We start from the raw sequence: 18,889 nt of genomic DNA, 5'->3' as shown, positions 1-18,889 counted from the left end.
CCCATCATACAGTTGTTGGATAGTGGCCAAATTAGGCTAGGAAACAAAACAAAATTGATGAGGGAACATCATGATGAGGATTATGTTTCCTTGTTTTATGGCTTGTTTTGTTCCTTGTTTTGTGGCTTGTCTTGTTCCTTGTTTTGTGGCTTTTTCAAAGCCATAAATATTTGGCTTTCGGGTGGAAGATGAGGAGGAGAACAAAAGAAAAAAATTAGAGAGTCAGAGTAAGGAACTCTTGGGGTAGAGTGAGGCTCTTGGGAAATTTCTGTGGGTGGGTGTACAAGGGATATGGGATTGGGTTATGTCGATTTAACTCATGTGTAACTTGTACTGTTTTTCTCATAGTGAAGAGCAATATCTCTCCGAGGACGTAGGCAGGTTTTTGCCGAACCTCGTAAATTTCTCGGTGTCTTTATTTCTTGTATTTTAAACTATTCAACTGTGGGTTTGTATGTTGGTGAGATAATCAGCCAAGGCACAACAACAGTTACTTTCATACAAATTAAAATTCAGAAAACAAATAAAGAAATGACAGAGTTACCGGGTTTCCAATCCTTTCTGCATGAAAGGTTCAAGGAGTTGCTAATGAATTTGACGTTAAAAAAATAGTCATCATGCACTCCTCTCTAGTAAGCTAGTTTAGAATTTCTGTCTAGGTCTTCTAACGTGGGAGAACATTAGTGTAAACATGCTTCACAAAAGAAATATACTATGAACGTACGTGAGTTCTTCGCCAAAACTTTCTTGCTTATTTATGATCATATTACAACCTGCACCATATACACATCTAAGCAATTTCCATGTAATTGGTATCCATAAGCATCCTGTCTTACCTTTGAGTTTATTTACTCCGTCTCCATCCACACTATATTTACACCTGATAAAGCATTCCCACTTCAATCAGCGAGGTATGCGGAATTCCTAGTGTGACTGCTGGACGCCTGCAATTCCGCCTCAGAAAATTATAGACAATGTCAATCGCAAACTTCTTCAGGAACGGTGATACCTCACTTGCCTCAACATAAGGATTGCCCACCATGTAGGCCATGCCACCAGCTTCCCGTGCCTCCATGAGTTTTTTCATCCACTGCTCAGCACTGCCAACTCCATCTCTCCACTGCTCACTACTGCCGCCACTAACATCATCACTCCAATGCACAGCTCTGCAGCCATAAACCTCATTTCGTGTTGCTGCAGATATTAGGTTTGGTGACTGCCCTCTAACTGCCAATTCTTCACTATTCCTCTCCTGTTTCAAGAACTCCGCCACCTTTTCAATCAGTTGGGTTTCAAAGTTGTAGCAATCTTTCACATCCTTGTATCCATACCTGACCAATTATAGTATTAGAGAAGTTCCGAGAGCTATTCATGCAAAAATTCAATGAGGTTTGGCTTGAGAAACTTTGTGGAAAGTACCTTACAATACACCGGAAAATGGACAACTCTGGTGGGCCAATCCGCTTAACAAGAAAACGCTCACCAAGTGGAACTTTTGGAATCATCAGATATTTAAGGGTCACAAAGATGAGAGTATGATGAAATGTAGGGAAGTTCGTGACAAAATGTGCAAACATTGGAGGGAGACCAAACGCAACTTTAGAGTAAACTAGGCAGATTCCAGGGACCCTTGTAATACCTAGGCTTGGCCCAAAGCTTAGAAGTCTATCCAACGATACCTTGTTATCTAGCTCAAATGCATCCTTCTTTACAGTCCCGTAATTCCAGATAGACATCAAAGACACGATGACAAGAGCGAATACAAGGGGAAGCCAGCCTCCGTGATGTACTTTTCCAAGGCAGGCAGAAATATAGAGTAGTTCAAGGGATCCAAAGATTACAAAAAACAAGAATGCCACGATAACCTTCTGCTTCCAAACCGTACTAATAATTAGAAACATCAAGCAGGTCGTGATGAACATCACTGTCACTCCAGCAAGCCCTGTAAATGCAACATGGTGTAAAACCGCTTATTTCAAAATAGCAAAAATGCAGAGAGAGAGAGAGAGAGAGAGAGAGAGAGAGAGAGCACAGACCATATGCATCGCCTATCATATGAGTGTCTCTGAAACCTATAACAACAGCAAGACATAATACCATCAACATCCAGTTCACCTCAGGTATGTATATCCGCCCATGTATCTGATTTGATGTATGTTTGATCTTCACACGAGGGAAGCACCGAAGGGCCCTGCACTGACTGACTATTGAGAAGGTAGCTGAAATTATTGCTTGACTTCCCACCGCAGAAGCAAGAGTTGCAATAATAACGACTGGCCAAAACATAACCTCTGAAAGGAAAGAAAATATTTTACAAAAAATTATCAGTTCAAATTCAACACCGGCAGCTTCTGATTAAATAAGATTAAATATAAAGCCCAAAACTGGTAAAGGCGTTCACACAGATTGAAGCTTCTAAAGATGCAGAAGCTACACCAGAAGGTTTGCAGGTTAAAAAAAAATGCAGACAAACGTGTAGCAGATAAAAGCTAATAATATAATGAACATAAAAATAACGGCCGTATACTTTGAAAACTGTAATAATGAAGAATAATGGCATGCCTTAGGTGCAAGTAAACTTTCTCTAAATCATTTGAATTCCTAATAAGAAGAATGACGTTACAGGAAACAACTAGTTGATGTACCGTTGCATCAGAAAGAATATAGATTTACCAGGAATGGCCATGTAAAAACTCCAACGCAGATCCTTTTTGTTCTTGGAGAGATAAGCAGCTTCTCCCATGTATGCAAGAACTAAACAAGGGTAAACGAGCGCAGTAAATGCAGTCTGCAAGATGAAAGAACTAGTAGTAAATAAATACATAAAAGAATAAATAATTAACTTGCATATGAAGCCCAAAGAGTAAACAAAGCTATATAGTTAGCAATGTGTGATACTAATAGAAACAAGCATGATAAATTGTACTGTCAAAAAAACTGTAAAACTATGAAGAATTAGGATGCAAGAGAAAATTTTTGAACAGCCGAAAACACAACAATAAAAGTACTGAGCAGTTTTCTGCTTCAAAGAGTTAAATTAAAGGATCAGAATGAGCTTACCCTGATAGACAGTTTGGAAAAGTGCCCAAGATCGGCAAACATTGCTTCTGTACCTACCATAGCCAAATAATGTCTTAGCCTTAGAAAATATGAAGTTTTCTAGGCGACTGCAGAAGATGTGGAGCTTTTTTCTATGAACCAACCTGTAACACAAAGAACAACGCCTCCAAGGGAACTCCACCCAACTCTTCCAGTTATTTTGAAGAAGTTATAAATATAGTAGGGCGACAAAGCACGTATAATACCAGGGTTCCAATGGAATATATTGTAAATGCCTACCCCACAAATGCATAGTAACCATGTTAACATGATTGGAGCAAAAAGAAACCCAACTTTGTGTGTCCCAAAATGCTGAAGAGCAAAAAGTCCGACCAAGATGATGCATGCTATCAACACGGTATAATCTGCCATGTACAGACGTAAAGGTAATTAGAAAAGGTAGTTTTCAATGGAAATCGAATAGAAAAAATGTGTATTGCTTGATATCAGACAACAAATAATGTTGCACTATATCCATTATTCTCAACTCCATGTATTGCCAATGTGAAAATCTTTATGCAAGAATATACTGCAGAAATAATACACACACACACACACACATTTATGATTGACTTACTCTCATGTAAACCTGGAGCTTTGATTGTAATTCCAGAAACTGCAGAAAGAACTGCCAACATACACAAGAAAACCTTATTAGGTCAACATCAATAACTGCAGAAAGGGTCAATTGGTAGGGCCAGAGAGAGCATTTTAGAATATCATACCGGACATTGTTGGCGTGAGGATACCATCACCAATTATCATGCCAACCCCTATAAAAACTACAAGCAGCAATACTATTTTAGAACTCTTATGCTTCTCAAAGAATTTTTTTATGAGTGAGCTCATTCTTGTATCCTTGGTAGATAAACCAGAACAGTCTGGTATGCTTTCATATTCAGGATGAACTGTGTTCCAAAGGCCCATCCTTGAGTGTCGGCATAGCGATGAGTACAAAGCAAAAGTTCCACCTGTAAAACTAAAAGTGAATCTCTAATGTCCAACAACTATCAACCAATATATATTCTCACAAGCTGCTATAAGATAACTGAGGTTACTGTAAGCACCTTCACCATTGTCATCTGCTCCTAACACAAATATAACGTACTTGCAAAGAGGGATAACAGTCAAAGTCCAGAAAACCATTGAAAGCACGCCAAGAATCTCATGATCCTCCGCATAAAGATTCAAACCACGTGAGAATGTACTTTTGTATACATAAATGGGGGATATGCTAAGATCCCCATAAACAATACCAAGGCTCTGATAAGCGAGGCATAGAGTGGTCGTGTAAAAATTCTGCACATAAACAAGTAAGACAAGTGTTATTATGCTTACAATATTATAAAGTAAACTGAATTCCGCTGCAAATATAACCAAGCAGGAACAGTACTGGAAAGAAAAAAGATGGACATCATAACTAGGACAAACTTCCCCGCTGTAATTAAACCAGTCCAGGACCATGATTAAAGTTAAAATTACTAGACCTACAAATATCGATATTAAAATCAGCCCAAACTAGTTTGGAGTTTGGATACTGTTCTTCTAACATGCTCTGTCTCCAATGCAACCAATTTTTTGTGGTGCTCATACAAAAGGATCACTTAAAAGTGAAGCAGTAGTAAACTAACATGACAAATAAGGCTGATAGAATCCGTGAACTTAATCTTGAAAGAACCGATAATTCTGGTTTATAAAGCAGCAATGGAAGTGAATTAAGAAGCCATGAAGAAAATTACCATGAAATAACTCATACTTGACTTTGTTGATACAATAGAGATATAATCAGGATCAAAATTATATAAGTTAATCCTGAATCGACTAAATTGCCCAAACAAAGGGAATAGTAGAAAATCTATAGTACAACCAGAATTGGAGTCCAAAAGGCCATAAACAGAAAGCAAAAAAAAATGAAGAAAGATATTCCATAGGCCACACCAACTTAAATTATAACACTTTTCACAAAACAAAAATGCATCTACTGTTTGGTTGCTAAGAAAATCCGGAAGAAAACAGTCAAAAACATTGTAAACACTGAACGAACATTCATTGGGAATCAAAAACAACAAAACCCCATTTTCCAAAAACCAAAAATATTAAAAAAAAAAAAACTCAAAATTTCACTCTTTACATTCCTCTATTACTTAACTTCCATGGAAATAAACACACAAAAGAAAGAAAGCAAAAGATTGAACACCCATAAGAACGTAACGAAACACTCACTGGGCGTAAGCCCCCGGAATGGGAAGCCGATTCCGGGTCCATTTTCCTTTCCGGTCGGACCCCAAATGCTCTGAATCAATGTGAAGTTCAACAGACTTATTCCACCAGTAAAGTTATTTATACTGACGTGGGTTTTCTGAATGGTGAAAAAGAAGAGGATCCAAAAGGGAGACGGTGTGGTAAAGAGCAGAAGCTAAGGTTCAGACTTTTGAAAAAAAAAATTATTGTGATAGGAATATGGGTACATCACGTGTTTTTATAGAAATAGTGGGAAATTTTACTTTTTAAGTTATTAATTTTTTAACACACATATCCCATCATTTATATAGTAACACGTGATGTATCATCTCGTGTACCGGTCACATTGAAAATTCTCTCTAAAGGTGGTCAATTTCTAAATTTTTATACAGTAAATAATGCTATTGATTATCTGACTTAACAAGTAATTATTCTCCTTTAAATGGTTGAATAGTTAATTGTCGCAAAAGTTTTAAGTTCGATTTTTACATACACAAAGTCTTCCACACAATTAAGATACGTGTAGCTCCAATATATAGGAATAATGCATTTTAAGATTAAGTTTGAAACCGGTTTCATTTTACTCTACGAGTACTGAACTAGGTTAACCAATAAATCATTCACTAATTAAGTATCGAATTCTAGTTAACCAATAAATCATTCACTAATTAAGTATCGAATTCAACACAAATACGATAGGTTTTACTATTCATATGAGACGAATTTCATTCCACCAAGGTGAAGGAAACCAAATATAAATGAGCGTTCAAGAATATACGTTTATGTCATCGGCCGTTTGTCGGTGTTGTACTTTCTCAACTCCTCATGTACTATGTTGATGTTTTGATACTGTGTTTTTAAACTATGGCTACGGCTGTCCAAAAATAGATTCTCTTCTGTGGCAATATGTTCACATGTGTTTATCAACTTGTCAATTCAATGAAATCTGTCGGAAAGTGTGGCATCTTACAATGTTTGTATAAAATACCACGTATAATAACAAAGTATTGAGCAAGAACTACACAGTTGACTATTGCATATTTAACGTCCGTCACGAACAATTATTATGCAGAACTCTGGAGTAATATGATCACATAATATTCTGAAGTGTAAAATATTAACATGTTCGTCTATCTATACAATGTGATCATATTTTACCGTTAAATAATCACTTTCTCGAGTTACAACATTTTTTTTCTGTTCGGCTCGAAAATTTCTATATTTTTGCTCATATTTCTGACAACCTTTTCTTTTCCTCAGTGTCAAAAATCAGAAGTCAAGATTAATTAGTCGTATCTGCAAAATGAGAGTGACAATCTAGCATGACATATAGGAGTCGAAAAATGTAAATAAAGGAGTCACATCTAAATGAGAACATCTAACTTGGGAGCATTCTTTGGGAGACCATGGCAAGTATCGATGGTAGCCCTCCTTTCTCTGCATTGGAATATCAGAGGGAGAGGGAGAGCTTGAGGACTCCAAAGCCAGTGAACTATGGCAAAAAGTTATTCTTGTAAAAGATGAAGGAAGAAAGTTTGCCTTTGTCTTTCTCTCTTTTTAATTTTCTGTCGCATAATATTGTTATCATTTTTGGTACATTTTGATAAACATTTTAAGTCCCAGTATGGCCCGGGACTTTGGTCACGGATGTTGTTTTCAACTTAAACATATATTACTAAGTTAGAGGTTTTATAAAAAAAATACGTCGGTGATATTAGTGGTGAACCCTTCATATATGAATTGTATGTTATTTTGTTATATCTCAGATGTAAAATTTTGTTATATTCAATATATTTTATTGTCACATATTTCATCTACGTTATTAATTACATAACAAAACAAAGATTAACTTTAGAGTAAATTGTAGCAGTGGTTCCTTAACTTTAACTCAATTGGAGCAATGGTCCCTCAACTAAAAATCCATTACCATTGGTCTTTCAACTTTAATTCAACTGAAGAAATGATCCCTCAACTTTATCCACAATTGGAGCAATGGTCCCTCAACTTTAACTCACATAAATCATTTTGACAAATTATGACGAAGTTGGCGAAAATGACCATAGTTACACGTTTTGATGAGTTGAGAGACCCAAATTGTAACAATGGTCCTTCCAACATAACTTATTTTGACAAAATTCTGACGAAATTAACAAAAAAGACCATAACTACACATTTTGATGAGTTAAGGGACCAATTGTAATGGATTTTTAGTTAAGGGACCATTGCTCCAATTTAATTAAAGTTGAAGAACTATTGGTACAATTTACTCTTAACTTTATAAACACTAGATATTCTGCAGCATAACATGTTCGCGGGCGCAGATAAGAAGGTCCATCACTTTCTAGTTCAAACTGTGCAATGCATGGGCTAAGCAAATCATCTGAAGTACACAATTGGACTAGTACTTTGCTTTGTTTCTTTTTGATTAAGCAGTGGCGAACTCAGACAGTGTCAAGTTTTTTACCAACAAAATTTGGTTTGGCTTGGTTGACATCATGAATATAAAATCCATCGTAGGTCGTACGCACTAAAAAAATCATACTTAAATATAGATAAAGAAATAAGCTATTGTAGCCAACTTAACTAAACTTATACATATGATACAGAGCATTTAACCTAAAATCCTACTACAAAAAGATTTGCATGTCATATATGTAAATTGTTAGAGCAGTTCCACCGGAGGTGGACTTGCCCAGCACCCTGTCCAAAACACAAGCCAGCACCCTGTCCAAAACCTCCAGCCAGCAAAACAGCTTGGCACCCAGCCCAAGCCAGGCAACAGACCAGCCCATTTTGAACAGACCTAGAAGCCGGCCTATTTGGCTGGCACGTGCACAACACTCGCGACTGGGCGCGAGTAGGAGACAAGGTTGCAGGTGGCAGGGCCAGCTTCTCAGGCCACTTGCGTTTACCCGACTGAGGGTTATGTGGCCCTCCTTAGAGTCGTTGGATTTCCAACGGTAAAAAAATTTAAATTTGACTTTTAAAATGGACCGTCCGATCATAGATCAACGGTCCATGCTTTTTTCACCAAAAATAAAAATAAAACAAAAAAAAAAAAGGCCCAACGGTCAGAATTTTGACTGTTGGCCACGTGGCAGCTGGTTGGCTGTTGGATTTGATTATTTTTCAAATTCAACGGTCCAGATTAATTACAACATTAAAATTTATTAAAAATTGTGAATTTTTTTAAAAAAATACAGAAAATTTTTAAAAAATTAATTTTTTTTTTCTGTAATGACATGTGACGTGACGAGATTGGTTAAAAATCCTATCCGAAATTAAAACTATTTTTTAAATTTAATATTTTATAAAAAAATTATTTAATATTTTAAATGGACTGGGTGCCAGCACATTTTTTTTGGGGTGGAGATGCTTTGGCCTATTACTGTTCATTAGGGTCTATTACTGTTCACTAAAGTGGATAAATGGGCTGGGTGCTGGCGCAAAGTCTTTAGGGGTGGAGTTGTTCTTAAAGCAGTGGCGAACTCAAACTCTGTCAAGTTTTTTACTAATAAAATTTGATTTGGCTTGGTTTCGGTACAAATATTGACATTACCAATACAAAATCCATCACACAAAAATATCAAACTTGAATGCAGAAAAAAAAAAATATGTTGATATAGCCAACTTAACTAAACTTACGTTTGCCAAAGAACATCAAATGAAAGAACATCTAACCTAAAATCATACCACAAAAAGCGCTGCATGTTACATACGTAAACTACTGTCAGGTGGTTTGCATGGTCTCTCATTGCATTTGGGGTTTCAAATGAAAGTTTAACTCAAAAGTCAAATGTTCGACCTTACCACCCAAATCGAATTAGCCTATTTTAGTCAAACATAAAATATTTAAATTTAGTGGTCCAGCCTCTTTGTCACATTTTACTGCCAATAAGCAATAATATTGTTTAAACCATTTTAAGTCATTGGACACTCTAATTAGTCTATGTTTAATTTTTGTATTTTGTACAAGTATGCATCCAAATTGCAATTCCCATCGTTTTCTGGTTGACATTCCTTGCGGAGAACTCCTTATGATCTAAAATATGGAATATAGTTGTTTGAATCTTCTGCACCGTTTTTGTGTGTGGTTTCTATGTAGTTTCTATCAATGATTGATATTGTTCATAAATTTAACATTCTTTAACTCTGTTGTCGTAAACTTAACACGTATAAATTAATGATAGAGGCCACAAGAAAGCTCACACACAAAATAAGTGCAGAATATTTAACTTTAGAATGGCATGCATGCTTTGATTTTTGGAAAAACTATTGTCACCGCTCAAATATTTGAGTTCATAACATGATGTAGCATTTCACCCAGTGAGGTTTGACTTTTGCATGTTTTACACCTACGGTCTCATTGACTTTGCTGACTTGAAGGAAAAGTAATTATAAGACATTAGTTCACACGATCAAATGCTAAAAACTATGATGGTTGTCTTTACTTGGTCGGAGAAAAGCTCATGTTCGGCAAATATGGACGCGAACTTGGTAACAACATATATTTCTGATGGGTTCGGCCCATCAGATTTGAACTAATATTGTCATGTAGCATCTTGATTACATGAGATTATCTCTCTTTTATTTTTCCGTGCAAAAGGCTAATTAGAATGGCTAATTATTATTACGATCTAGTACTATTCATCTTTACTAGTAAATAAAAAGTTTCAAGTTTCACTCGTCACATAAATGACAAAAATATAATACACTTGCATTGAGTTCGATATCTAATTTGTGTGACTTAACCTAACCTGTCTTTTCCTTAGAGCAGATTATTCCCTCCTTAAAATTAGAATATTGTTGTATATAAAAAATAATAATAATTAAAAGGCTCGGAAAAGAATGAGTTGAAAGCTCATGAGTGTTTACATGGTGGCAAAGCTGCTGATGGGCTTCGAATAAAGAAGGGTCGAATGTAAGACATTTTGGTTCGAAAAAAGGGCAAAAAGCTAGCATAGTTTTAGCTTGGACAGTGAAAGAAACTTCACTCATTAACACAAGATCATTTGATATAATTACCCCCAATTTGAAGTTCTACTCGAAAATTTAATTGCAGAACTTGCAATGATCGGCTTTGTTCACAAATGTCCTAGTCTTCTCTTCTTCTTGCTATATATCCATTCGTTCGTCGACTCCAAAACCTAGCAATTGCAGATGAGAACTATTCCAAGCGGAACGTCACATTGCTGAGTTGCCAACATCCTGCATTGAGTGCCTTAAATCTGAGTAGCGTGCCAAAGAGGCTGGAAGATTTGGGATTGCAACTATACTCATAACTTGTCAGGCATTGCTTCTGGCACCAAAGATGTAAGAAGAAGTATTATTCCTCAGCAAATACGGTGACCCTTAAAGAAGTTGGGAGTTTTTCTTTATTCATAAATAAGATCCTTAAAGCTTGATCGTTCTAATTAAAGCTTTGTGATTTACTAATTTTTAATCTCGATTGTGATTTACTGAGTTATGTTTGCTCAATATTCACAGGCATGCACTCCTATATTGTTAAGCATTAGTTCTACTTAACCTTGTTGGTTGGATGAAGTTGAACACCAGATGGCTTTGGTCAGGAAAGAAGGCTACAGCAAGCTCATCCCCGTCGTCGAGACAGAACCATTTTGCCCAGTGGCTGCCAAGCGCAATCAGCGGGTGGGTGAATGTCATCTCCATGCTACTCTTCTCTTATATAGTATATGCCGTCAAGCTTACAGAACCAAGAGAGAATCCCAATAACAACCAGACTCCGTTTGAGAGAAACTCATAAATATCAGTAAAAGAAAGATCATATATCCAAATGATTAGATAAATGTCTAAATGACAATATCAAATCCTAAACTTGTGCACAAATCGGAGGTTGAGCTCGATGCAAATCATCAAAATACAGTCACAAACCAAGTATGTCAATATTTTTCCAATTGTTAAATGGATATGATTTATTTTTTCTCCAAACGGCCTTTACGTTATTGGGAGATTCAAGCAGACTCTTTACAATTGCCGGGTGAGATTCCAACTTAGAGCCATCCTTATGGTTTAATCTAAACGCGCCAGCTTTCTAAATGTTCCAAATTGAAGACAAGTGATCTCTAACACTGCACTGTTACTTGTGCAAAAGCTCGTGGACAACTTGGACTACAAGTTAACGCGAACCTAGTGTCGTGCGGAAGCTTCAGACATGAGGCCAATATTTAACAAGGAAAAATATGACAAATACAAAAATTCAAATAACACAAGGATTTATATTGGTTTAACGTAAGCCTACGTCCTACGTCCTAAGAAAATTTCACTAATATCAAACGGAGATTACATATTGTTTAAGCTTTCACAACCCAAATCCCACAAACAACCAGATCACTCTCCTACAAACAAATCTCAGATTCTTGGCAACAGAACTCTTACAGACGTGTGAAGCAAATATAAAAGAGCCAATGAAAGAGAACATAAACTAATGAGTGGAAAGGGTTGTGCTCTCCCATCTTTGGATGGTTTTATTAGTCCGGCGTCCGGTGGATAAGAGTGGGAAGGGTTGGGATTATTTATAGACTTTTACAAAAAAATTTATCAAACATTCTGCTGCTTTATTTCACAGCTGCTTATTCTCATAGCACAGCAGAAACAGCTTTTTTTTCAAAGTACAACAATACCAAAGAATACCATCATCGGATCTTCCCTTGTTTAAGAATCTTCTGAAGGATATAGCCAAACTGGAGAAAAACCAAAACGGAGCAGTTTGGGTTCTTAAGCCAGAGTTTGATCATCAATAATCTCAACCGTCAGTTCATCGCTCGAAAGTGCTGATTAATTTCAACCTTTACCATTGTTAATATCTTTTGTAGGATATATTTTATCTGTACAGTAATTTGTAGAGTTCTGATAATTTACTCGTTCCACCGAGCACAATGACATTCTAGAATTCATACAACCGATCTCACTTAGTGGAATAAGAGTTTGTTGTTGTTGTTGTTGATAATTTACTCTTCCATTTAACAATGTTAGGTCAACTAGCCAAGTTTCGAGTTTGAATCTTCCTTCTGTAAATTGAAATAGTTTAGAGAGTAAATTGTAGCAATGGTCCCTCAACTTTAATAAAATTGGAGCAATGGTCTCTCAACTAAAAATTCATTACTATTGGTCCCTCAACTCATCAAAATGTGTAACTATAATCCTTTTCGTCAACTTTGTTAGAATTTTGTCAAAATGAGTTATGTTGGAATGACAATTGCTACAATTAGAATCCCTCAACTCATCAAAACGTGTAGCTATGGTCATTTTCGTCAACTTTGTCAGACATTTGTCAAAATGAGTTATGTTGGAAGGACCATTTCTACAATTGGGTTAAAATTGAGGGATCATTGCTACAATTGGGTTATAATTGAAAAACTATTTCTCTAGTTGAATTAAAGTTGAAGGACCAGTGATAATGGATTTTTAGTTGAGATTACGGATTGGTCGGCGTTTGGAAGTAATAATTTAATCAGATAAACGGTGTCGTTTTAGGTTCCCTTTACCGTTCTAAAAGTTTCTGCCTAGCGCCGCCTAGGTCACCGTCTCAATTAATACCTAAACATTTGAAAATTAAAAAAAGCCGCATAAACCTATTGAGGCGCCGCCGTAGACCGCCTAGGTTGTGACTCACTTAAACAGAAAATAGATAATTTTCATTTTGCATTTTATTTTTTTTAATAAATTATAAGATATTTGTTAAATACTTAAATGAACACACATTATATGTTTGTTTCCATGTTTTCATTATATTCTAACACTTCATAACATATATGTCATTTTATTTTGTAATTTATGATAAAATTATATATATATATTAAATATAAACAGACATGTATTAGATATAATAAATTTACTTAAATTTGTGTCGTCTGCCTAGGCGCTAGGCTCTAACCTGCACTGGCACCTAGCGTGTTTTAAATCTTGCCTTAGAGCAAGTCCAACGGAAGAGATAGCCCGGTGGACCGGGAACCTTTTCAATCCAATTGCCTCCCTTCTTTGCTCCAACCCATGCGGGCGATTGGGCTGAGGGGGGCTCGTGTGAGAGGGGAGGCACGAATCAAAGGCCCGAGCGCCTAAGGGATGTCAACCATGTTAAAAAAATAATAAAAAATGTAAAAAATTAATAAAAAAATCAGAAATTTTTTTTTAAATTAAAAAAAAAGTTGATTTAATTTTTCTATAAATATCTTATCATTATATTCCATCTTACACAACAATTTTATAATTTCTCAAATACTTTGGGTTGTAATTTCTTATTTAATGACATGTGGCGCAACGAGACTGATTAAAAATCCTATCAGAAATTACAAATAAACTTATTTTTTATTATTTAATAAAATAAAAAATACTAATATTTTATTATTTATTACCATAATTATTCATTTTAAGAATGTAAATACAAAAAATAATTACTATTCATTGCAATTCCTATTCATCAGACGGCATTTATTAGGCAGTCCAACACTTGAAGTGCTAATGACGTTTTCAGATTTCTTGCATTTTCCTATTGGGGTTCTGACACATTCATTCTCACCCGCCAAGCAGCCTCCGCCGCCAACCCCCGATTTCGCACCTTCTCCTTTCTCACCAGAATGTCATCCCTTCACGTTTCCCAAAACACCATTTCCCAGCCGCCTCTCAATCTCCGCCGTCGATGCATCCCCAATTTAGGCAGAGAAGTCCGATTAATCAAGGGCCGGAGGCCGTCCGCGGCTTGCCTGAGCGTGGACGTGGAAGCACCGGATACGGCCTCCAAATTAGGGATTTTGAAGAGCAAGGAGGTAATGGAGACGGAGGCGAAGGTCCTGCTACAGACCTACGCGAGGACTCCAGTGGTGCTCACCAGTGGCAATGGTTGTAAATTGTACGATACCGAGGGGCGCGAGTATTTGGACCTGAGCTCGGGGATTGCGGTGAATGCGCTCGGCCATGGCGACGAGGACTGGCTGAAGGCGGTGGTTGATCAGGCCGGAACGCTTACCCACGTCAGCAATCTCTACTATTCAATCCCGCAGGTTTGCCCTTTATCTTAAATTTGGGTTCGTCTGCTTGTTTGGTTCCCGAGAAAGTGTGGCAAAATTGTAAAAGATTGCATTTTGCGCATAAACAGCGTCGTTATTCTGGTTTAGGGCTTCTGGGTATTGCTTGGTTGCGGAGAAGGTGTAGGGAATGTGAAGGGTTGCTTTTGCGTCTAACCGGCGTCGTTTGTCTGGTTAATGGACTTATGGGCATTGCTTGGTGTAATGTAGGTGGAGCTAGCAAAGCGTCTGGTGGGTTCTAGTTTTGCAGACCGTGTGTTTTTCACTAATTCTGGAACCGAAGCGAACGAAGCAGCCATTAAGTTTGCAAGGAAGTTTCAGAGACATAATCACCCTGATGCGAAAGAGCCTGCCACGGGCTTCATATCTTTCACAAACAGCTTCCATGGGAGGACCATGGGTGCTCTTGCCTTGACTAGCAAAGAGCATTACCGGTCTCCTTTTGAACCTGTTATGCCTGGAGTCACGTTTGTGGAGTATGGAAATATACAAGCTACCAAAGAACTGATTCAGCCCGGAAAGACTGCCGCTGTGTTCGTCGAACCTATTCAGGGTGAAGGCGGAATTTACAGTGCTTCAAAGGAGTTTATGCAGTTTCTGCGTACTGCATGTGATGATGCTGGTGCTCTTCTGGTGTTCGACGAGGTAATCAGCTACTTTTTATCTTCAGTTTGTGCTCAATTTAAACAAACTAGATGGTGTATTTTGTGCTGGATTCTCTTGTTAGCATGCGCTATACTTTTATGTTTTCTCCAAAATGTTTTGAATTTGTTTGGTTCGGATGGCAATTTCCCTGACGATTCGTGATTTCATTGGTCCCATGGATAATTGTTGTTATGGCCTCGAGCCATTCCCTTTCCCAACATGAAATATGAATCCTTGCATAATGCATCTGATTTTCTTGTAGTAGATTCTTCCTACATTCCCAATTCTTATATCGGCAATATTACTCTCATTGCTTCTTTATGTTATGATTTCGCCAATCTGGGAGTGTGGGATGTTAAATAGGCCGCAGTTCGAATTCTCAAATGTCAAACTTCATTATTATGCTCACATTCCTTCATTGTTGTTCTTGTTGTTTCTTTTACTCATTGTATTTTTAAAATTCTTTCAGAGGGATAAGTTAAAGGATTCAAGTTAATGCTCTCGTCAATGAGGTTTAAGAGTAATGCTTTATTTTCTGTAGGTTCAATGTGGTTTAGGTCGAACTGGGTATCTCTGGGCTCATGAGGCTTATGGTGTATTCCCAGATATAATGACACTTGCTAAGCCACTTGCTGGAGGCCTGCCCATTGGAGCTGCATTGATGACCGAAAGAGTGGCTTCAGCCATAGCTTTTGGTGACCACGGAAGTACTTTTGCTGGTGCACCTCTTATCTGTAGCGCGGCCTTAGCTGTTCTCGACAAAATATCCAATCCCAAATTTTTGAATAGCGTCTCTAAAAAAGGTATCTACTTCAAAAACATCTTAAAGCAGAAGCTGGGAGGGAACCCACATGTTCGGGAAATACGTGGTCTAGGGCTTATTATCGGAATTGAATTGGATGTCTCTGCCTCACCCGTTGTGGATGCATGTCGAAACTCTGGCCTGTTAATATTGACTGCTGGAAAAGGTAATGTTGTGAGGCTGGTGCCTCCATTGATCATAACTGAGCAGGAGCTTGATGTTGCAGCTGACATTCTGTCCCAAGCTTTGCCGGTACTTGATGAAACTAAATCAAATTAGGAGGATGAAAGTTACATTTTGTAGTAGATTTCTTAAGTTAACGTATTAATATTGTTGTAATTTCATAGCTCGTTAAGCTTTTATTTTTCCTTCTTTAGGGCTTGCCTGATAACGTTTTACTAAGAAATAATAGATTTGGGTTGAGTTTGCTTGTTATTGGGTACTGCGCTCGATTACTAATCTACAACTCACACTACATAAGAAACCAGAATGCAGTAAAAGAATATATTGAATATTGAAAGTTTATGTCATCTTTCGGGTTTCCAAGTTGATTGAGGATGGAAGCAACCCTGGAAACCTATATACTTTTCATTATTTTCTTACAAGCATTGCGGTAAAAATTTACAAAAGCATGTAATTACATCACAACCAACAATTTTACCTGACCCTGTAAGGACTAGTCTAGCCTCGACAAGTTGGAATTCAACTGTTGTAGACCGAGCTTCCGCTTATTTTTGTGCCACAGCATGAATTGTTTGTAAATTGCAGAATCCTGTTTCTTCAAATGATGCATTGCCAGAGCTCGCCCACACGTCAAAGCCAGATTCTCATAGCTTTCAAAGTTTCTCCACTTGTAACTACCACAACTTTCGCATGCTGCTTACTTCACTATGATTTTTTGACTTTGTGGTTGGTTGTCCCAAAAAAATATGATGCTTCACTTCACTGGTCGGACACCAACAGTTCTAACACGGAATCTATACTGAGGTTGAGAGTCTTCATCATCATCGTCATCGTCATCCTCTTCACTAGAGTCATCTTCCACTCTATCCCACCGTGCATAGTCCAGAGAAGAGTGTCCCTTTGGTTTTGGAATTGCTTGCCATCCATTTTCTTTTTCTTTTTCTTTTTCAGACGATACCTTGACTGCACGAGCGGCAACAACTTCAGCTGGGGAAATGGTCTTTATGTAGTTACCTTTTGGATCCCTTCCTTGTGGAGGAACTTCCCTGTTTACCGGTGTCTTAGGGGGAATAACATCGGCAACAGTAGTTGTCTCATTAACCTCAGGAATCTGTTCCTTTCCTGCACCTGAAAGTACCGCATCTTTTTTTTCTTCGTATTGCTCCTCGTCCTCCTCATATCTATTTGGCTCTGCTTCATCCTCCTCGTCTTCTTCCTCTTCTTCTAGCTCTGCTTCGGATTCAGGTATTGGAGCGAGTGACTTTCCTCAAGCAGAAAAATAAACTCTTTACTCACAGCCAGGAAATTGACAATTGCAAATTTATGGTTTCAGCACCGGCTGCATTGCTGCTGACGATGATGATGTTCATAATTGTAAATTTTTGCAACAGCGGTGTTCATGATTGTAAATACAATGATGAATAAGATGGTTATAAGTCAACAAAATGTCCCAAATGACACTGAACAAAAACCTAGAGGTTGTTCGAAGGGTAGGGGATTTCCTTCGGGTTTTAGGTGACAACAAAACCATCCATACTAACTGGCAACCAAACCTCAAACTGCCCTTAAGCTTCTATTGATTTGTACCAGACAATAAAGGTCAATCATTTGTAAAACAATGTAGAAAAAAAAATAGCAGAAAGAACGAGAGAATTGTACCACTTGTGTCTTCAATCGGGCTTGAAGGTTTTGATAAACTTCTGATGATGGATTTAACTCAATGAGCCGATGAACATCAAAGAGTGCCGAGTGATATTCCTTGAGGGTCACCAAGGTCTGCGCCCGCAACATCAATGCTCCAGTGTGATTGTAATCAAGCTCAAGCACTGAGGTACATTCATCTGCTGCCTAAAATATAGTCTTATGAAGTCAACCAACAGATCAACTATTAAAAAAAGAACAAAATTCCAACCATCAAATTCCACATTTTTATTTAGCAAATCAAAATCGAGATCCAGAACGCGATTTCCAGTCGCAAAATCGTGTCTTGAACTCACGATACCCTCACTGTCACTGGATTCATCATTAGAAAACACAAATTACTTGCTCTTATCAACTCATTGGGATCAAAACTGTGAAAACGACGCAATTTTCAGCAGAAAAATCGTGTCTTGAACTCGCGATATCCACACTGCCATTGAAATTTTCGTTCGAAAACACGAATCGCTAGTTCTAATCAACTCATCGAGATCGAATGTTGAAAAAGTTGAACAATTTCGTACAGCAAAAACGAATAGATAAAGCGATAGAGAGGGAAAAAAAAAGCGCGAACCTTTTTGAAATCGTGGAGCTTCAAGAAGCAAGCAGCTCGGTTGCTGTGGAGGGCGATCTTCTGGGGTTTGGTCTTGGCCATGGATAGGGCTTCGGTGTAAAACCCTAGCGCCTCCGAGTAGCTACCTTCCCGGTACATCAGGTGGGCCCGCTCAATCTTGTTCACCGGCGCCGACGCCATCATATCCTCCTCCGTCCGCCAATCTCAGCCGCCGGAAATTTCACAGTTGTTCACTGTTAGCTTGCGATTACTGCCACCAACAAGTGAATCAGGGAGAGAGAGAGAGAGAGAGAGAGAGAGAGAGAGAGAGAGTGTTTGGGGTGTTTTTGAATTGTGATTTACAAAGCTGGGAGAGTCTTGACACAGCGATTTGATTTTGATTTGATTTCTTTTTATTTAAATTTACTCTTTTATTTGGAAAAAAGAAAAAAAGAAAAAGACCGATTGGGTGTTCTCACGTGACTGCCCACATGTGAAGTCAACAAACGAGTGTGAGTTGTGTACTTTGTATTAGGGGCGGGCAAGTGGGCCTAGACCCACGGTCCGGGTGGTTCGGGACGAGGCGGGTTTAAGTATATGGCGGGATGGGACGGGTCTAATTTCTGA

The 18,889-nt window shown here is 37.8% G+C and overlaps 3 protein-coding genes across 3 annotated transcripts; 1 reads left to right on the top strand and 2 right to left on the bottom strand.

The window, feature by feature from the left end:
• Positions 1-312: 312 nt before the first annotated feature.
• LOC103933758 (probable potassium transporter 13) lies at positions 313-5,513 on the bottom strand. Its single transcript, XM_048574087.1, has 10 exons — positions 5,323-5,513; positions 4,167-4,398; positions 3,825-4,070; positions 3,677-3,727; positions 3,204-3,464; positions 3,061-3,113; positions 2,674-2,788; positions 2,037-2,291; positions 1,420-1,942; positions 313-1,331 (listed from the first exon to the last, which is right to left on the bottom strand). Exons 1-10 carry the CDS (start codon positions 5,362-5,364, stop codon positions 875-877), a joined length of 2,235 nt encoding a protein of 744 aa, XP_048430044.1. The 5' UTR covers positions 5,365-5,513; the 3' UTR covers positions 313-874.
• An 8,297-nt stretch (positions 5,514-13,810) lies between these two features.
• Positions 13,811-16,263, top strand: LOC103933760 (acetylornithine aminotransferase, mitochondrial). The gene is made up of 3 exons (XM_009343447.3): positions 13,811-14,357; positions 14,592-15,026; positions 15,568-16,263. The coding sequence occupies exons 1-3, from the start codon at positions 13,935-13,937 to the stop codon at positions 16,105-16,107; spliced, it is 1,398 nt and encodes a 465-aa protein (XP_009341722.1). The 5' UTR covers positions 13,811-13,934; the 3' UTR covers positions 16,108-16,263.
• Positions 16,264-16,318: 55 nt separating this feature from the next.
• On the bottom strand, positions 16,319-18,634 carry LOC103933759 (nucleolin-like). Its single transcript, XM_009343445.3, has 3 exons — positions 18,284-18,634; positions 17,671-17,859; positions 16,319-17,272 (listed from the first exon to the last, which is right to left on the bottom strand). The coding sequence occupies exons 1-3, from the start codon at positions 18,464-18,466 to the stop codon at positions 16,766-16,768; spliced, it is 879 nt and encodes a 292-aa protein (XP_009341720.2). The 5' UTR covers positions 18,467-18,634; the 3' UTR covers positions 16,319-16,765.
• Between the last annotated feature and the right edge of the window lie 255 nt (positions 18,635-18,889).

The sequence above is a fragment of a genome, unplaced genomic scaffold (assembly GCF_019419815.1).
Source record: "Pyrus x bretschneideri cultivar Hongxiangsu unplaced genomic scaffold, Pyrus_bretschneideri_v1 Contig7, whole genome shotgun sequence".
NCBI classification, from domain to species: domain Eukaryota; kingdom Viridiplantae; phylum Streptophyta; class Magnoliopsida; order Rosales; family Rosaceae; genus Pyrus; species Pyrus x bretschneideri.
Note: the sequence above shows the minus strand (reverse complement) of the source record. Positions and strands in the feature narration are given on the sequence as shown.